This window comes from Lepus europaeus, chromosome X, assembly GCF_033115175.1.
Source record: "Lepus europaeus isolate LE1 chromosome X, mLepTim1.pri, whole genome shotgun sequence".
Lineage (NCBI taxonomy): Eukaryota > Metazoa > Chordata > Mammalia > Lagomorpha > Leporidae > Lepus > Lepus europaeus.
The window spans coordinates 26,674,638-26,693,948 of NC_084850.1; the positions used below are offsets into that span (position 1 = coordinate 26,674,638).

General features: G+C 41.0%; 1 protein-coding gene across 4 annotated transcripts in view; it reads right to left on the minus strand.

The window, feature by feature from the left end:
* Window positions 1-19,311, minus strand: part of OCRL (OCRL inositol polyphosphate-5-phosphatase) — a 50,593-nt gene that overhangs the window by 13,693 nt on the left and 17,589 nt on the right. For all 4 annotated transcript variants that reach the window (XM_062184592.1, XM_062184590.1, XM_062184593.1 and 1 more), the window contains 10 exons: window positions 18,126-18,227; window positions 17,472-17,586; window positions 15,895-16,011; window positions 15,613-15,800; window positions 13,272-13,383; window positions 11,440-11,549; window positions 9,434-9,569; window positions 4,231-4,341; window positions 3,459-3,624; window positions 2,975-3,210 (listed from right to left, as the gene is read on the minus strand). In XM_062184592.1, the coding sequence (XP_062040576.1) occupies window positions 2,975-3,210; window positions 3,459-3,624; window positions 4,231-4,341; window positions 9,434-9,569; window positions 11,440-11,549; window positions 13,272-13,383; window positions 15,613-15,800; window positions 15,895-16,011; window positions 17,472-17,586; window positions 18,126-18,227 (1,393 nt within the window). The remainder of the gene's footprint in view (window positions 1-2,974; window positions 3,211-3,458; window positions 3,625-4,230; window positions 4,342-9,433; window positions 9,570-11,439; window positions 11,550-13,271; window positions 13,384-15,612; window positions 15,801-15,894; window positions 16,012-17,471; window positions 17,587-18,125; window positions 18,228-19,311) is intronic.

The following is a 19,311-nucleotide window of genomic DNA, read 5'->3' on the forward strand; positions in this document are numbered from 1 at the left end:
ATCAAGTAAAAACAGAGTGGGTAGGAAGGTATTAAGAATGGGATACTGGCTATTAGTTCAGTTTCAGGGCATTTTACATTTTTTAAAAAATTATTTATTTTCATTTTATTTGAAAAATAGAGAGAGAAAAACATAGGCAGAGAGTGAGTGAGTGAGGGATGGAAAAGAAGAGACAGAGGAAGAGGGAGAGGGAGAAATCTTCCATCTGCTGGTTCACTCTCCAAATGCCCACAACAGCCAGGCTTTAGCTCAAGCTAAACACAGGAGCTGAGAACTCCATCTGGGTCTCCTGCTTGGGTGGCAGGGACCCGAGTACTTGAGCCATCCCCTGCTGCCCTAGTAGGATGCTGGAACAGAAAGCAGAGGTGAGATTCAAACCTAACTACTCTAATATGGGATGCAGGTATCCCAAGCACGTCTTCACAGCCAAATACCTCCCACAGATACTGATTATTTTACATTTCTTGTTTTCTGCCCCACACATAACACGGATAATTTCTTCAACAATCAAACACAGTAATCTAGGGACACTGAAATTTAACAGACCATAGACCCTAAGTCCTACAAATAAAGGGTTCAGAAAGAAGAAATGACAGCCAGCCAACCACATAGAATTTAATAAAAATGGAGCAATTTTTTAATGAAAAAATAATCAGGGTTTATTTTTAACCTTAAATCACCTGTGCATTCCAAGAAGGAAAATGGTTCCTAAGACCCCTTAATTCCACTAATGACTTTGGCTATTTCTTTTTCATGGATAGACAAGGTAGAATTACTTGATAATATATTTTACATACAATAAAAACTTCCATGCTCGTTGAGCATCCTTCTAGCCACTTCCATAACTAATACTGGAGAATTATGGCAAAGGGTATTAGTATGTCTCCACCAACTTTGACCAAAAATAAAGCAGGTTCCAGTTTATTGGAAATAAGGGGGATTGGGGTATAAAGGGATGAGTTAAACAAAATATCAAGAGGAAACAATCAGACAAGTTTAGGAAATGGTGGATCCTTGACTTGACAATTGTACTAGACTTAAAAAAAAGTCAATGTCATTAAACAAACAAACAAAAAAACAGAGAACTGCTCTAACTCTACAAAAAGACTACGGGAGACCTCACCAAATGTGCTGCATGAATTAAGACTAGATTTTGACTTTTAAAAAGCTCTATGTGGGGGCCAGCACTGTGGCATAGCAGGTTAAACTGCTGCCTGCAGTGCTGGCATCCCATATGGGCACCAGTTCGAGTCCCAGCTGCTCCACTTCCGATCCAGCTCTCTACTATGGCCTGGGAAAGCAGTGGAAGATGGCCCAAGTCCTTGGGCCCCTGCACCCATGTGGGAGACCTGGAAGAAGCTCCTGGCTCCTGGCTTCAGATTGGCACAGCTCCGGCCAATTGGGGAGTGAACCAGCAGATGAAAGGACCCCCCCCCCCCCCGCCTCTCCTTCTCTCTCTGTGTAACTCTGACTTTCAAATAAACAAATAAATACATCTTTTTTTTTTTAAAAAAAAAAGCTATATATGGTCAGCATCATGGTGCAGTAGCTTGAGTCCAGCTGCTCCTCTTCTGATCCAACTCCCTGCTAATGCGCCTGGGAAAGTAGTAGAAGAAGGCCCAACTACTTGGGCCCCTGCCACCCATGTGGGAGACCCAGAAGAAGCTCTTGGCTTCAGCCTGGCCCAGCCCTGTTTATTGCAGCCAGCTGGAGAGTGAATCACCAGATGGAAGATATCGCTCTTTGTCCCTCTGCCTCTCCTCTCTCTGTGACTGCCTTTCAAATATATTTTTTTAATCTTTAAAAAAAACACTGTAAAAGAAATTATGGGATAATTGGAGAAATCTGAATATGGAATGGATGTCAGAAGATACTATGGGTTACTGCTTGTTTTCTTAAGTGCAATAATGGCATATTGTGCTCATACAGAACCTTGTCCTTTTTCTTAAGAGATGCACGCTGGTGTCATGACTGGTGAAGTAACATAATACTGCCACTTCGCCCCCCTCCCTCCATTCTGTCTATATGTACATAGGCATGCAGCAGCTCATGGTATACTGTTCTTGCAGATTTTCTACAGACTGGACATTTTTTGTGATAAAAAGCTGGGACAAAGAAAGCTGGGAAATGGTATTTGCAATGAAGGGAAGAGGTGGGAAAGGGGAGAATAATTTCATCATTTAGAAGGCATTCTCAAAGGCAAAATGCCAAATTTGAGCCAGTAATATGGTGGCAGAAGAAAAACCAAGTTCGTGACAAACAGCAGAATTGCAGGATATATGATTTCTGAAGAAAATGGTTCTCTCAGAGGTAATACAGTCATGAGGGAAATGAGTATAATTCCAGGAGAGAATGCAGGGACAGGATTCAAGTGTTTTAATCGGCTGTGTGAATCAGAGCTAAAACAATTCCATGGCAACAGAGCAGATCGCTCAGACGAGCCAGCAACCTGTCTTTTGGTCTAGCCCGCCTGTCTTTTGGTCTTTTGGTCTAGCCCGCCTGCTAGATGATAAAGAACCAACCTCGAATATTAACGGCAACACTAACATATGGCTGTCATATCACCTAAGTTTCTTTTGGTGAAAGACCAAGAATAGACTTGTGCTTCCGTTTTCTCATATGCTTAATGAGGATAATACTGCCTGCCCCACTTACAGTAACCTCACACACATGTTCATTTATATACAAGTGACAAGTGACTTGAGACTAGGAAGAGCTTAACAAACTAGCATTATATCTTTGAGAAAGGGAGCCTTTAATCTTATTTGGTGAGCTTAGTGTTACCTGTTATTTTCCCGACAAGCGCCAACTACAGATTAGCCTCTTCTTTCCACTTAGGATTAATCTAATCGAAGAGGTGCTACTATAGAGCACTATTCCTTATTTCTCAACATTCTCCCTGCTCCCTCCTGTCCCCCACCAAAGAGAGAAAGCAGAGACAATGAAGAGGTTTACGTCTTAGGATGTTTCTCACCAAGTCTATGAGTTTGGTAACAGGAACTTCTCGGATTGGTCTTTTCATTCGGCACAAAGCCTCTAAGGATGTACCAAAGCAACTTGGGAGGTAATTTCCACTGATAGTCAAGAAGTAGTCTTTGCCTCGATCCAGGTGAAGGACAAGAATATCTTCAATCTTATCTTCCCCTGAGTTCAAGATGGTCACAGAGTCTTTGCTGACATACACATCAAGAGAAATGTCCACCGTCTCATCTGAAATGCAAGAGACAACAGACAGTAATAGAGAATCTTCCACTGGGAAAGCAAAAGTGGTATGAGAACCAACAGTACATATGTCCTCTAGAAAAATCATCAAGCAACCAAAGGGAAGATTGCACACACAAAAAAGGTATCACCAATATAATGACGGTGAAGGTCAGAGACATGTGGTTAGAAAACAAGAGGTTAAACTGAGGAGATGGTACACTGCGTGCAGAGACCAAGGTAAAGGGAAAACTCACTTGGCTCCAAGTAGCCCTCAAAAGGTTCAGCCCGAAGCCATGGCTTGCAGTACTGGCTGTCATTAAGTTTAGGGATGAAAGAAAAATGGCAGGGAACCTGTCCATTGTTGCTGATCTGGAACTTCTCCTTTTGTAGTTGCCGAAACTTCACATTTTCAAACACAAACTGGGGAATAACAGACAGACACAAACATGCATCACTAGTAGGGGAAGTCAGTCAGTTGGATTATTCCATAGAGACTGAATATAAAGAACACGGTCATCATTAACCAGGTGTGCAAATGCCATCTGCACTCAGCAACTGAGCCGATTTCACACCATCCATGTTCATACATGGTTATATTCACACCAGCAGAGGGGTTAGGTGGCTCTTGCTACTACTCTAGGCTACCCTTATTGCTTCTGGGATCCTAAAAGGGTAACCTAACTTTGGTCCAGGGGATTCATCTTGTGACAATGTCCTGGTTTCCAAGGGATGAATGAACCAGTTGCTCTGAAATATTAAATATAAGTGGCAACATCTATGTGCCAGGCACTGTTCTAACAGCTTTGCATGTATGAACTCTTGGAATCCTTACAACCATCCCTTAAGCCAGGAAAGGACGCTGTAGCTCTGAGAAGGTCATGCAGCACTGGGATGGGAACAGAGGTGGTCCCACTCCCGTATACATGGCCTTAACCGCTTTGCTGTGAGGCCTCTTGTGAGTAACATTGTTTCTTCTGCGCCAGCCACAATGGGCAGCAGATAGGGTGGCCATGGATTTTTGCTCACCTCCCGCCTGCTGAGTTCTAAGGAAGGAAGGAAATCATTTTCCATCCTGTCCATGATGCGTACGATATCTTCAAAGACTTTCCGATACCTCCGTTCATCCACAACCTTCACCTGAAACAAAATGAACCCACTTTTCAGTCTCACACACTCCCAGATCCTTTCTCTTGAGATCATCTAACAATTTAAAACTGGCTGTTACAATCATTTAAAATAAAACTGCAGGGCAAACAACGTCCTCAAATACTTCTGATATCTCGCTTCAGCTACAACTTTCACCTGAAAGAAAACAGATCCTTATTTTAGTCTATGTTCTCTCTGCTTCTGTATCTCCAAGTCTCTCTAATAATCTTTAAAAGATTACTCAGGCAAACATAAGTTAAACTAAGCACGATAGAAGCACACACTTTAAGGTAAAGGTAAGGTTAATTGGCTGATTTTCAAAAAAAGCTGAAAGCTCTATGTTAAGAAGGCTGGCAAGTAATAAATACTTGGGAAGAATATTTGTTTGCTCAATTGTTAAGTTATTAGTAGTGGTGAAAATGTGAATGTGGTAAAAATTATTTCCTGCACTGTACAACGTAACAGCATCAAAACATACCCATTACCGTTTATAATATTCATCATAAAGTGGTGAAGAGAGAAGATACGATTAAAGTGTGGAACTCTATTAGCTGCTATGCACAACACTAAGAATCATAAGACCATGATTCAGACTGGTAATGGCAAAGGTATGTTAGTAAATGGAACCTATGGTCATTTTCTTTCTTTTTTTAAAAATATTTCTTTTTTTTATTTAGTAAATATAAATTTCCAAAGTACAGTTTATGGATTACAATGGCTCCCCCCACCCCAATAATTTCCCTCCCACTCGCACCCCTCCCATCTCCGGCTCCCTCTCCCATTCCATTCACATCAAGATTCATTTGCAATTATCTTTATATACAGAAAATCAATTTAGTATATATTAAGTAAAGATTTCAACAGTTTGCACCCACACAGAAACACAAAGTGTAAAATACTGTTTCAGTACGAGTTATAGCATTACTTCATATTGGACAACCTATGGTCATTTTCAAAAATGGTTGACACAAAACATCCTAGACTAAAATCACGCATCCAAAAACTTCCCACCCGACACAGCAATTTCAGCTTCCTGACATAGCTATGTTTTGTCAATGTTACACTAATGCCAAAATGAACGTAACTGACATAGTATTTTTCAACTTTATCCAGATATCAGTTTTTTAGAATAAAAAACTTCACAAAAATCCATGTTAAAAAAAATGATTCATGCACATACAACAGAGTTTCTAAGGCAGATGTAGAAAATAGAACATCAAAGCTCAGCCAACTATCTCAGACTAGGAAGACTTTTTTAACATATTTTAACCATAATTCTTGGAGAACTGAGGGTCAAGCCATCACTTCAGCATTAGCAGGGTCCATACTATACGTAATGATAGGTTAAGATGAATTTTATCTATTTACAACATTTTGCAACTCTTTATTTCAAAGTACTTTATGCATGTTTTTTTTTTTTTTAATCTTCACAACCTGCAACCAAATCAAGGGATGTTCTTTGGGTAGCTGGGAACGTGGACATATAAGATCAACTAACCTGCTCACTGCCATAGTTATTACCAAAGGTGACATTGGACCACTAGTGGACGACCCTTTCTGAAATACCAGGTATGTGAGAGAACCTACTTGGGTACATCTTAAAAGCATAGCTGTTTGGGCCTTCTAATCCTAACCTCCAAGGTTGGAGCCCATTCACCTACACCTTTTGGAAAAGCTTGCTAGGCAATTCTAGGTCCACCAAGGTCTGAGAACCAACACAACAGGTGACAGTATCAAGTGTGGGGTAGAACCCTATCTTAGCTCAATCTCAGCCAGCTGACATAAAGTTTCTGAAATGAATTGGCCACCAAACACTTGGCTCCTTTGTTAACAATCATCGGTACCAATGGTGGTCAAAATGTAATGTGGTTTCTAAAGCTACTAATCACAGCATACCCAAGAGTCCAATACATGGGGGTGGTTACACCATAAAGTCAAACCTTTTCTCAGTAGGTTGTTATGATTACAGCACTTAATGGCACATCAAGAATAATGGGGGGGGGAGGGGAGTGATACCAAAGAATTTCACCACCTGATACATCCATTTTAGAACAGGAAATTACTGATAAAATTAGGAATTCAGGGAAACGTATAATAAACTAGGTCTTTATGTAGTAACAAGGATAGCTTTCTAAGATATACCATAAAATTTTTTAAAAAAAGGAAATTGTGGATCAATATATGTAAGATGCCAGCATTTATGATAGATACACCTACATACAAAACATTTTATTTACAGGTAAACAAAAAAGCAAATGCAAAGGGTTAGAACTGCACTGTCTGATACAGTAGCCACTAGCCACACAGGGACATTTAAATTTAAATTATTTCGAATTAAATATAATAAAAAGCTTAGTTCTCAGTGGCACTAGCCCACTTTTAAGTACACGATAGCCACTTGTGGCTAATAGCTACTGGACAATAGTGCATTATCACAGAAAGCACTATTGAATAGCACTGGTCTAGAAAGATATAAACCCCTAAGGCAGTCAGCCTGGTTGGGGAATGGGGATTTAGGCAAAGGTGGGAATAGGAGACAGAACAGGAATCAAAGAATATCAGGGATATCTGTAATTCTACTTAATTTTTTTTAATTTTAGGGAAAAAGTACTTTTGAGTTCCTGTAGAATTTTAAACATCATTAAAAACTGGAAAGGTAGACTTTTATGAATGAAACACAAAAATACACAGGGAGCCTGGAAACTTAAAAAAAAATATTCCACTGGGAGCTCTGGGTTATGTGTATAGAGGATTAATAGTCCAAGGTTTTGAGAAGAAATACAAACAAAAAAAAGCTAAGTATGGCTGATTAAACCAAAAATGTTAGTGTTGGAGGCAAAGACATCCTCTTAAAAAGGATTAAGAGAATTCAAACAAAAGAAAGGGAACAGCCACCAGGTGCAGACTAGAAATGAGATGGGTTAGAAGTAGTACCTGAAAGTATACAAGGGGTCTTCATAAAGTTCATGGAAAATGTTCAATAGCTTTTTATTCCATTTTCCATGAACTTTCTGAAGTACCCTGGCATTCAGTCAATAAGTACTTTAGGACTACAGAGGTAGTATGACAGAGTAGTGGAAAAAGCACAGAGTTCGGAGTTCAACAGACTTAAGACTTGATTCTCAGCTCTTCTAGTGGAATGCTCTTAAAGAAGTTACTAAACTCATTGGTTCTCCATCTGCTCCCCTGTTAAATGAGAAATACTGAAGTCAATGCACTGTTGTGGGCAGTCAATGAGATGTGTACAAATTGTCAAACATAGTCCGTGGCCCATAGCTATCAGCTGCTATCTGAGGAACACTTGATATTATTGAACATTACTGTTTTAAAATTTTCAAAATGGACAAAAGTAGTCATCATTATCTTGATAAAATTTAAAATCTGGAGCCAGCGTTGTGGCATAGCAGGTTAAGCTGCTGCCTGCGATGCCAGCATCCCATATGAGCACTGGTTTGATTCTTGGCTGCTCCACTTCTGGTCTAGCTTCTTGCTAATGCACCCAGGGAAAACAGCAGAAGATGACCCAATTCCTTGGGGCTCTGCCACTCACATGGGAGACCCAGATAGGGGTCTAGGCTCCTGGCTTTGGCCTGGACTAGCCCTGGCTGTTGTGGCCAATGGGGAGTAAACCAGTGGATAGAAAAGCTTTCTCTCCCTTTCTCTGTAACTCTGCCTTTCAAATAAATAAAAATAAATCTTTAAAAAAATTTCAATTCTTAGACTATGAACTATATTGTTAAAGGAAAAGTCACAAAGTCATTTTTTTGAAACAGGATCAGGATAAGATATGTTGGTAATACCTATCTCTGAAACCCCCAACACTAACATATACACAGAAGACAAAATTCACCCTACTATGTTCTTTGTTTGTCTGAACTCATTAATCCTCATGAGTAGGTACCATTATTATCCACGTTTTATCAAGGAGGAAACTGAGGCACAGGGATGTTATATGAATTGTCCATGATTACACAGTTAGGAAGTAGCTGAACTGGGATGCAAATCAAAGCAATCTACTGTAAAAGTCCATCCAACTGAGCGCTGCACTATTTATATTCTGACAGATTACATGACCACAGGTCTGTAAAATCAACAAACAATAACCTAGACCCACTGGCTATAAGAATTTAAATCAGCAAGATGACGAGACAAAACCTGTGTACCATACAGCTAAAAAAATACAATGGGAGAAAAATGCTTTGTTCACAATAGAGACAAATAACTGGCTACTTGGTATTGTGGCACAGCAGACTGAGCTGTTGCCTGCAATGCCAGCATCCCAGATGCATGCCGGTTCATGTTCTGGCTGCTCCACTTCCAGTCCAGCTTCATGCTAATGTGCCTGAGAAAGCAGCAGAAGATGGCCCCAAATGCTTGGGCCCCTGCCACCCATGTGGGAGACCTGGATGAAGCTCCAGGCTCCTGGCTTTGGCCTGGTCCAGCCCCAGCCATTGCGATCATTTGAGGAGTGAACCAGCAGATGGAAGATTTACTCTCTCTCTCCGTCTCTGCAACTCTGCCTTTCAAATAAATACATAAATCTTTTAAATAAATAAATGAATGGCCATTAATTTAGCCCAGGATGCAATAGAGTTAAAGAAAAACTCAAACCCTATACTACTGGAAAGGAAGACTTCACTATGCCAGGGATGACACTACACCTCTTAAGGCAATATATAGATTTTGTGGTACTGTGATCAGTCTGTGCCTTTGCTCTTGCTGTCCTCATCCTTCTACCCAGAGCCTCTCCTGATGCTTCCCTTCCTTCCTGATGAAAAGCGGCTCATCCTTTAAAACCTAGCTTCTGACTTTTCTGTAGGCATTCTGACTTTAGGAGGCTCAGGTTCCCACCCAGCCATCATACAGCAGTGAAATTTCTGGGTCACTAAAAGGCCTGGAGTGTGGAAAGCTGGATGGAAAGCACTTGGGAGGGCTAGGGGCACAGAGCTCTTCATGCTGCAGATAATTTTTGGTTATTGAACATTTATGACTCACTGAATTACTTATCTGTGTGGAGTCTAAACAATGCTCTAGGAACAGATGCTTGCCAGAAAAATAAATTAATAAACAAACAGGTGCTTACCCCAATATGGAAGAGTGAGCTAACAGGCTTGTGGTCACTGGTTTGCAGTTCCATGTGACTCCGGTAATGAAGCTGATTAACATTTGCTCCTCTCCAAAGAATTCGGTCACACCAGGCTGGAACCCGACATTTCCCACTGTAAATAAAGAAATGGGTTACAAAGAGAAATGACCACACAAGCGCGGAACACCTACCATGCTAGTTTAAGACCTGGGTCAAGCCCTCTTGTTACATGCTCCCAAAGAGCCACATATTTTTCCTTCCCTGACCATCACCGCAATAGTAATATTTCAAGTTCTGTGATGCAGGCTGTGTCTGCTTGTGTGCCACTGAACTCCTAGCACCTAATGTGGAATTTTGGGCAAAGGAGGTGCTCCATGAAAATAGTTACCTAATGAATGAATGACCTGTCCTAGGATTAGAATTATATTTTCTTTTTTGACAGGCAGAGTGGATAGTGAGAGAGAGACAGAGAGAAAGGTCTTCCTTTTTGCCGTTGGTTCAACCCTCCAATGGCCACTGCGGCCGGTGCATCGCGCTGATCCGAAGCCAGGAGCCAGGTGCTTCTCCTGGTCTCCCATGTGGGTGCAGGGCCCAAGGACTTGGGCCATCCTCCACTGCCTTCCCGGGCCATAGCAGAGAGCTGGCCTGGAAGAGGGGCAACCGGGATAGAATCCGGCGCCCCAGCTGGGACTAGAACCCGGTGTGCCAGTGCCGCAAGGTGGAGGATTAGCCTGTTAAACCACGGCGCAGGCCTAGAATTATATTTTCAACAGTGTTGCCACAGGTGAAAATATAATAGCATCTTCCTAAAATATCCTCAGAAGGTTTGGTTTATATTCAGAACATCTGTTCTTCCTATGGCCTATGAAATGCAATGCCATTTCATGACAGACAGCTAATGAATCCAGTCTAAAAATCCAGTCCTGTTGTCCTGGACTTGGATTAATCTCTGGACAGGAATAATAGTAGAGATGTTTCCCTTAAAACCTGAACTTTTATAGACAAGTCTAGCTTCTTCTAATAGAGATGAACTAACATAAGTATGTGAGTCTGAGCCTCTAATGATTTACAGAATACCAAGGGTAAGGAGAAAATCTATTTGTGACTCTATTGAAGTAAGCGGCATCTTGTACAGCTGATCCAGAAAGGGATACAAACATTTCTGTTCAGTTGACTCTCCTGTGAAATGAGTAGAAGAAACAAGGCAAAGTGTACGAGACCTGTCAGTACCACTTTTTAGTCACTGACCAGCTACCTGGGAGCACAAGAGTTCGCACTCATCCTGCCCCATTGTTCTGAGTCTGAAGTGGCTAAATATGCCCAGGAGCTCTCACTCCTTCAAATGTCTGTGCTCAGCTAGCTAGGAAACCGTAAGACATAAAGAGATGGACAGCAGGGAGAAGAGAAATAGGTACTCAGCACTTCCTGACAGGGGCACTTTCATGGAGGAGATTAGGAAATCAAACGGCCTAGCAGAGAGTAGCTTCAGTGGTCTCCAGCAGGGGTGGACTTGTGGTCCAGGCATCAGGACTTTGCAAAGTCTCTCATCTCCCAAGAGATTCTAATGTGCTCTCAGGATGGAGAACTACCGTGCTAGAGGAACCTTTCATGGTTTCTTTGGTTTCACCTTCTGGTATCTTGAGTTAAACAGCAAAAAAACATCATGGAAAGAAATAGCCAGAACAGGGCAATAGGTAAGAAATAGGGCTGAGATCAGGAAAGCAAACATCTAGGCAAGCCTGGGGAGGTGAGAAATCGGCAATAGGCACTGCAGACAGTCCATAAAATGCCAACAGCCCTGACACGTAAGCAATGCTTTCCTAAGATAAGCTCATCTTTCAGTACACATGAATTAAAAACTCTTCTGCAACAGCATCGGACCATTAGAGTTTTATCACTGCTATGGCATGACCTAAACATTTCCTACTCTTTACCAATACAGAAGCACAGAAATAAAGTCAAGCCTTAATCTGTTCTACAAGAAGGTTCGTACTACTTTTTACCTGGAATCCCATCGGTCTGTTTTTGAGTCATACTTGTAAGTGGGGATAAACTTGATTTCCCCTTCGTGGAAGTCAACAAAAGCTTTTTTCTGTGTGCGCTGAATATTTAGCTACAGATCGGGGAAAAAAAAATCATATAAGCAAGGCAATACCACCTCTTTTTCTTTCTAAAGATTTATTTATTTATTTGAAAGGCAGAGTTACAGAGAGAGAGAGACAGAGAGAGAGACAGAGACGGAGATATCTTCCAGCCACTGGTTCACTCCCCAATGTCCACAGTGGCCAGAGCTGGGCCGATCTGAAGCCAGGAGCCAGGAGCTTCTTCCAGGTCTCCCATGAGGGTGCAGGGGCCCAAGCACTTCGGCCATCCTCCACTGCTTTCCTAGGCCATTAGCAGGGAGCTGGATCGGAAGTGGAGCAGCCAGGACTCAAACAGGAACCTATATGGGATGTTGGCACTGCAGGCCATGGTTTAACCTGCTGCACCACAGCGCTGGCCCTGGTAATACCATCTTAATATAGGTAGTAACCAGGTTGACTAGCCAGGGTTCTCATTTCTAAGCATCTAGTACTATAGTCTTTACAACTGTGAGAGTACATAAAATTCTGTATCTTGTGAATTAAATCTCAGCATGTCACTGCCATGACATCTAAACTCACCCTCAGATAAGATGCTTGTTATTAGCATATCACTAAGCTTTTCATTGCTAATTGTGGCCAGGGTAAAATTGGAAGCATGCCATTTGAACAGTCCTAAATTCTTTGGAGCTCAGTAGGAAACATCCAGCATGATTTCAATTTTTTTAAAAAAAAAGGCATACAAATGTTAAACGGATAACCCAAATTCAGTGTATAGCTACACACTGCTTTGAAAGTTATCTTCACTCAAATGTTTTACCAGAGTTATAGGAGACTTAGAATTTACTCCAACTGTACCCCTTTTGCAGGGAGTGAAGTGGAAGAAATGCAAAGAAATTCATCAGCCAACTTCATTGTGAAGCCAAGCAAGGCTCACTCCAAAAATCATTGTACTGCAAACATCTGAATTTTGACTGAAGGTCAAAAGGACTCTCATTAGCATTTAAAGACACTCAAATCAAGTCAAAACATTTTCTTGACTCAATAAGAAGCATTCATTTTTAGCAGCCAGAATCCATATGCTGAAGTACAAACTCCAGTCACATGCCAAGATCTGAGGCAAATCTACTGCCTCAAGTCTATGGAAACTAGGTTCCCGGATATCAAGTTCCATACAACTGTTACACAGTCAATACCTTTTCCATAGGCTTTAACATCCACCACTACAGACCGGCTCTCAAGAACTTACCAATCAGCTCCTATTAGAGCAGAGCCTACTCAATCCATCCCCGACAAACTTCTGTGTCTCCCAATCCCCCTCACAGGGCCTCCCTCTTTTACCTCCAAGCTGTTGCTCAGCCTGCCAAGTAATCACAGAACAGTTTTCCCTGTTCCATCTGCCAAGCCACATCAACAGAGCTGAAGGCCCACTTCCTCCAGGAAGTGTTCTCCAATTAACCCCACCCATTCTTCAATTCAGTTCGACAAATCTCTGAAATCTCATCTTGATAAAGACATAGTGAATAAATGTTATTCTTTATCATGAACCTTATTTCCCCTTCTCCCATCCAAGCACTTACTACAGACACCATAAAGCTTGTATGCATTCAGTGTAGTCACACTGTTTTCAGGAGACAGGAAGATCTTTCCAACTCTTTCTAGAATAAGACACACTTCCCATGTGTCTACCTCATAACCCTAAAAATCTCATCTGTCATCTAGGTGAGATTTCTCATAAAATGAAACTTACTTACCTGGTCAAATTTCAAGAGTTTCTGAAGGTCATTCTTTTTAATAAGACTTTTCACTTCATTGGCATCAGGCATGCAAAGTCTATAGTTCAAGTCTCCCAACCAAATGACAACACTGAGGATGGAGAAATACATGAGCAGAAGTAGCCATTATTAGCATAATAATTAATCATAGAAGAATGCAAGAAGAAAATGGGCAGATTATGGGGTTCATTTACCACCATCTGACAAGGTATTTAAAGCTATATCTAACTCTTTGGGTATAATTACTATCAATACCTCAGAGACACATAGGATTTCAAAATAGGTGAGAATACAGAGGCTCTCCATACATGAAAAACAAAAACAGAGAAAGACAGTGTATGTATGGGATTCAGAAGCCGAGGAGTTAATGGATTGAGAAGTATGCAATTTATCTGCTGGACTAGCTTCAAAATTGTGCCTGGATGCTTGCCAGGTCTCTAGGGGAAGAGAGGCTGAACATTTTCTAACTCTCAGAGCCCTGAGGTTTTTGCATGACAGCTCTCCCAGGCAGAGCCCATCAGGAAAAGTAGGTCCGGGGCTCTCCAGTGTAGCCAACCTGTCTATCCCTGCCCAAGATCTGCAGCCCAAATTCCAGGCAGGAAGGAAATTGGCTTGCCAGGGGCTTCTCCGTCCCAATGACAACAACCGGCCTCTAGATATGCTGAAAGCCCCACAAAGGGAGACCCTGAAATTAACATGTCAAAATGTATTCTCCTGTGAGCTATCTCAGTGCGCCACCTTGCCAATCTCAAAGGCTACAGAAAAGTTAAGGAATCCTGGGGGAATCAATTCATGGAATTTCAGGGCAACTTCATGGCCACAGATTTTATGGCTCTGACTTTACCACTGTGAAACAGTTCAGTGTCACTACTTTTCTCTACAATTACCCTACCTTCTATTGATTTTCATACCCCTAAATCATTTTCTGCTTTTCCATTAAGTCCTATCTCAAACCCTTATTTCAAATCACTGCCTCAAAATTTCAATGACCAGCCTTAATTTCTTTACAACTAATTATTTTCTACCACCATCCAATCCATTCCTCAATTGTTTCTGTTTGTATCCATATTATGTCCAGTTCTTCACTGACCTCTTTCTGCTGCTCTTATCTGAAATAACCACAGCCATTAAAAAAAACAATATAGATCTGAATACAGTGGCTTCAAGAGATGCACAATAAACAGGATAATATGGTCTTATGCATGTGTTTGTACACAAAGTCTAGAATAGAATTATAATGCATGTCATAATATAGCTTAAATTTTCTAGCAGCTGCATTTAAGATGTAAAAGAATTAAGGCTGGAATTCCAGTGTAGCAGACTAAGCCACAGCTTGCAACGATGGCATCCCATATCAGAGGGCTGGGTTTGAGGCCCGGGCCACCATGCTTCTAATCCAGCTTACTACCAATGCATATGGGAAGGCAGCAGAAGATGGTCCAAGTGCTTGGGCCCCTGCCACCCACGTGGGAGATCAGGATGGACTCTCTGGCTCCTGCCTTGGCCTGCCACGCGCTGACCATTGTGGCTATCTGGGGAGTGAACCAGCAGATGGAAGATCAATTTGTATGTGTGTGTGTGTGTGTGTTCCTCTCTCTTTCTGTAACTCTGCCTTCCAAAGCAATCTTTAAAAAATTATTCAGTATCCTTCTTTAAAAAAAAGAAATGAGGGATTTTTAATGTTCAATTTTATCTTTTGTCACATTCACAACAAACATTTTTATTTCTTAATGAAAAAATAAAAACTGACTGTAGGGCTGGTGTTGTGGTGCAGCAGGTAAAGCTGCTGCCTGTGATGCCAGCATCCCATATAGGCACTGGTTCGAGTCCCGGCTGCTCCACTTCTGGGCCAGCTCCCTGCTAATGCACCTGGGAAAGCCGTGGAAGATGGCCCAAATGCTTGGGTACCTGCCACCCACATGGGAGACTTGGAAGAAGTTCCTGGCTCCTGGCTTTGGCCTGGCCCAGTCTTGGTCATTGTGGCCAACTGGGGAGTCAACCAGCAGGCTGAAGATCTCTGTTTTTCTCTCTCTCTCTCTTTAGCTCTTTCAAATACATAAAATCCTTAAAGAAAAAAAACCTGCAACTGACAGATCTCTTCACCATTACTCTAGATGCCCCACTAATACAACTAACCTTTTGTTAATGTCACATGTTTTCTCGGCCTCAATGAGTCTGCTATTCCTCAAAAAACCCTGTTCATTGTAATCCCAATCCCTAACTGGCAATCCCTCACTCTTCTCAGCCCTACAGGTTCTCGTCATGTTTAATCTCTTCTCGTGCCTACTAGTCAAAGGCCACAGGAGAGTTAACCACTCACTCATGTTTCATGATGTTCAGTTGTGGGAGGGTCTGATTTGGAACCACAAAACTCATTCTTGCACAGATGTCCTTATAATCTTGGTTCCTTCTCTCAAAGTCTTCCACATGGGCAGCCAGGTGGGAATTGACAATGCAAAAGGTAGTGTTGTGAAATACGAACCTCACAGCTACCCCACCTTTGTTTCCCTGTTAGCAAGAACACTCAGTTAGTACACACAAGTAGCAATTGAACTTCCCATGAATGCAAATAATAGTCAAGCTCATTTCCAAAGTAACTCACCATTTTCCCCATGATTCCAGTTCCAACTGTTTCTGTAGCAATATCACGGATATATCGACACTGATCCTTTCTAGCAAATATAAGGAGCATCATCCCAACAAGGCGGACTAGTTGAACCTGTGAGTTCCAGGGAGTTATAAAAGGTGAAGGTTAAATTCACTCTTTGTCATGTAGCTACCTTCCTACAACTAATTTTCCACCAAGATGATATACTGATGCCGATGCCCATGTCTGAATCCAAATCCTCCAATTTGCTAGTGGACCCCATTCAATAGAAACCACAATTCTGTGGGGAAGCTCTAACCTGACTCTAACCAACGTGAGTTAAAAGCCTTGGGTTGGACATTTGACCTAGAGGTTAAAGACACCCACATCCCACACTGGAGTGCTTGGATTTGACACCCAGCTCCACTTCTGACTCCAGCTTCCAGCTAATGCAGACCCTGAGAAGTCGTGGTGATGACTTAACTATTTGGGTCACTGTCACCCACCCACGTGGAGACCAGGATTGAGTCCTTGGCTCCTATCTTCAGCCTGGAACTCAGAGCTATTGTGAGCATTTGGGGAGTGCTCTTTCTCTCTCATTGTCCCTCAAATAAATAAACACATTTTTTTAAGAGTTAAAAGCCTTGAGGGACAATGAGTATACTCAACTCTAGATACCACAGTCTTTTAATCACTTTTCAGCATACCAGGAGTAAGCAGCATTAAAAGTTCAAACAATAAAGATAAAGCCACTTATCCCAGTGTGTTCCAAGTTTCTCATTTCTAGTTGGCTAAGAAATGTACAGATATAAAAACAGCAATCCTTTTTACTTCAATTATTTTTAAAATGAGAGCTAAAAACATATCTGAACTATGTATTAGTCAGGGATCTGTGTAAGAGGAATTTTCAAGGGTTTTATTACCTACATACAGTTAGCAGATGTAGAGGCAAGTTACTAAGGCTACTCTCTAATGTCCTAATGAAAATAATTCTTCTGGTAGCTAAATGTCTTCACCATATGCTTTCCAAAGACCAACAAACAAATCCACCTTGTTAAAGTCAACTCTCTTCTCAACTTATACTCAAGTTTAGAACTTTAAATTTCATTAATGCTTTTTTTTAAAAAAAATTGAAACATAAAAACCACACACATTCATGGGAACCATGTGACGTTTCAATACATGTATATACTGCACAATACTTTATTCTTGCTCTGATTCCAAAGCACACTCTACGCACCCACATGCTTCATACTGTTTTTCTGCAAAGCATACAATTCTCACCATGTCAATGAACAGTTTCAATTTACTGCGCCAATCAGTTACCATATATGTATTCTGAGTTTATTATTAATATGAGCATACTATTTTTTTTTCCTAAAAGTTATCTAAGTAATGAAAATATAAGATCAGAAAGCTAAGGGAATTTTTTTCAAGGAAATATGTATGAAGGATTATTCTGCCCTAGCCCAGTACTACACAGAGGCAACAATTCAATTAAACCACTCTTTTGGACAAGTTCTAGATTATGGACTAACTCCCAGTGAGTTCTATTTAGTCATACACTAAAAAGACACATAATTATAGCTTACTTTCTTATACTTGGCTTTGGAATTCAATCCCCTCTCCACAGCCATGGACCATTCTTGTTCCTTCACAGACTCAAAGTAGAAAAAGGCTTCTGTGCTCAAGTCCAGCTCTTGGAATCTGAGATAAAAAGGACGTGAGATAAAAAGGATGTGAGATCTGTACATATCTCATAATTATGTCTGGCTACCTCCTGTCCCATTTGCTGAGACATGAGATGAAAAAAGAATGGGAGAAAAATACAGTTTATAAAACTGCTCCATTCACCTCGGCTATCAGTAAGGACAAGTGGCTTTCTTTCTAAAGAATTCCCAGCAGTATGCTCATAGGTTATGCAAAAATAAACCAAAAAAATCTCCCAAAAGGGATAAAAGTACAGCTCTGCTTTTATATGCCAGGAATAGTCACTGTTAGAACCAACTCAGGTCTCAGCTTCTATGCAGAATACAGTTTTCTAGCAGTTTTGAGAGAACTAGTTGCTTCCCTACACCATTTCCGGTATCTGTTCCTTTCTGGTCTCACAAATTTGATCCACAAGTTAATTTCCACATATGGCCTATAATATGCTTTTACCAAATAGTTTTTTTAAAAAAAGGAAGGCAAAAGGTCATGTACACCAAACATACAGTCAAAAGGAAAATTCCAGAAGTGTTCTTTACCCAATGCAGTAGATATCAGGAGGATTCGGATCACAGGTCAGCCAAGGTTCTAACCCGCTATCTGGAGACTGGCCATTCACATTCCAAGTTCCAACAAAAAATCTAATATATAACACCAGAAAGTAATTTGAAAACAAAGATCACGTGTGAACAAACAGAAGCTCTCTCGTCACCTCTATACAAGGGTATGTTCGCACAGTCTAACATAATTCCTCAAAATGTTTTGCCACACACATTAGAAAAACCTCTTGCATCTATAACACAAAGTCAGGTGGATTTATTTTCTCTAAAATTTTACATGAAGTGAACCTACAGAGAGGAACCAAGTCTCTACTTAGAACACACAAAGTTAATTGCTTTCAATTAAACTCCATCCAAACTCCTACTTGAACTGGAACTTAGGGATGGGAAAGAGTATTCACGCCGCAAGCTAGTCTAATAGGGATTGTGGTTCTATACGGAGCTGTAGTTGAATCCAAGAACTCACGTCCCGGAGAATTTTAAGGACGTCTCCGTAAAAAAATCCTGATGAGGCAGATCAAGTAGTGAGGGGGAGAGCTGAAGGGAAAACTCACAACTGTCTTAACCATTTTCACACGAATATAAGCATCATGAGGAATGTGAGCAACTGGAGGTTTCAGCATCAGGATATAGTTATGATGAAATTAGAATAAACAAGGCATGATGGGATAGAAGATGGGACTGGAATCTTGTACTACAAGGGCACATCCTGTACATGAAGGACAAGAAAGGCGCTGTTGCTTTACACATCGGGGAATACATGCCATGCCACATCACACCCCTACCCCGAACACCACACACACCAGGTCTAGAAAAGACAGTATCGACAAGTAAAGATGAAATGAAAACTAATACAGAGGGAAATTCAAGATAGACCTCTCGATCAAGAGGAGTGGGTGAAATTTTTATTTAGTTAACTTACCAAAGTAAGTAAGTTAAGATCTAGTGGTAATGGTGGGCTTTAATTTTCCAATATTGGCTGGAAAAAAAATTCAGCAGGCCAGATAGATAAACACACTTTCTTATGAAATGTGCTAGGGGATAATTCTCTAGTATATGTGAGCTTGATTTGGTTCCCTAAGAGTGGATAGAAATATTAGGAGACATGGTATTAGTAGTAGTTAGAAAAATCCAAGAGAAATTGTAGCATCTGCATTATTTTGTA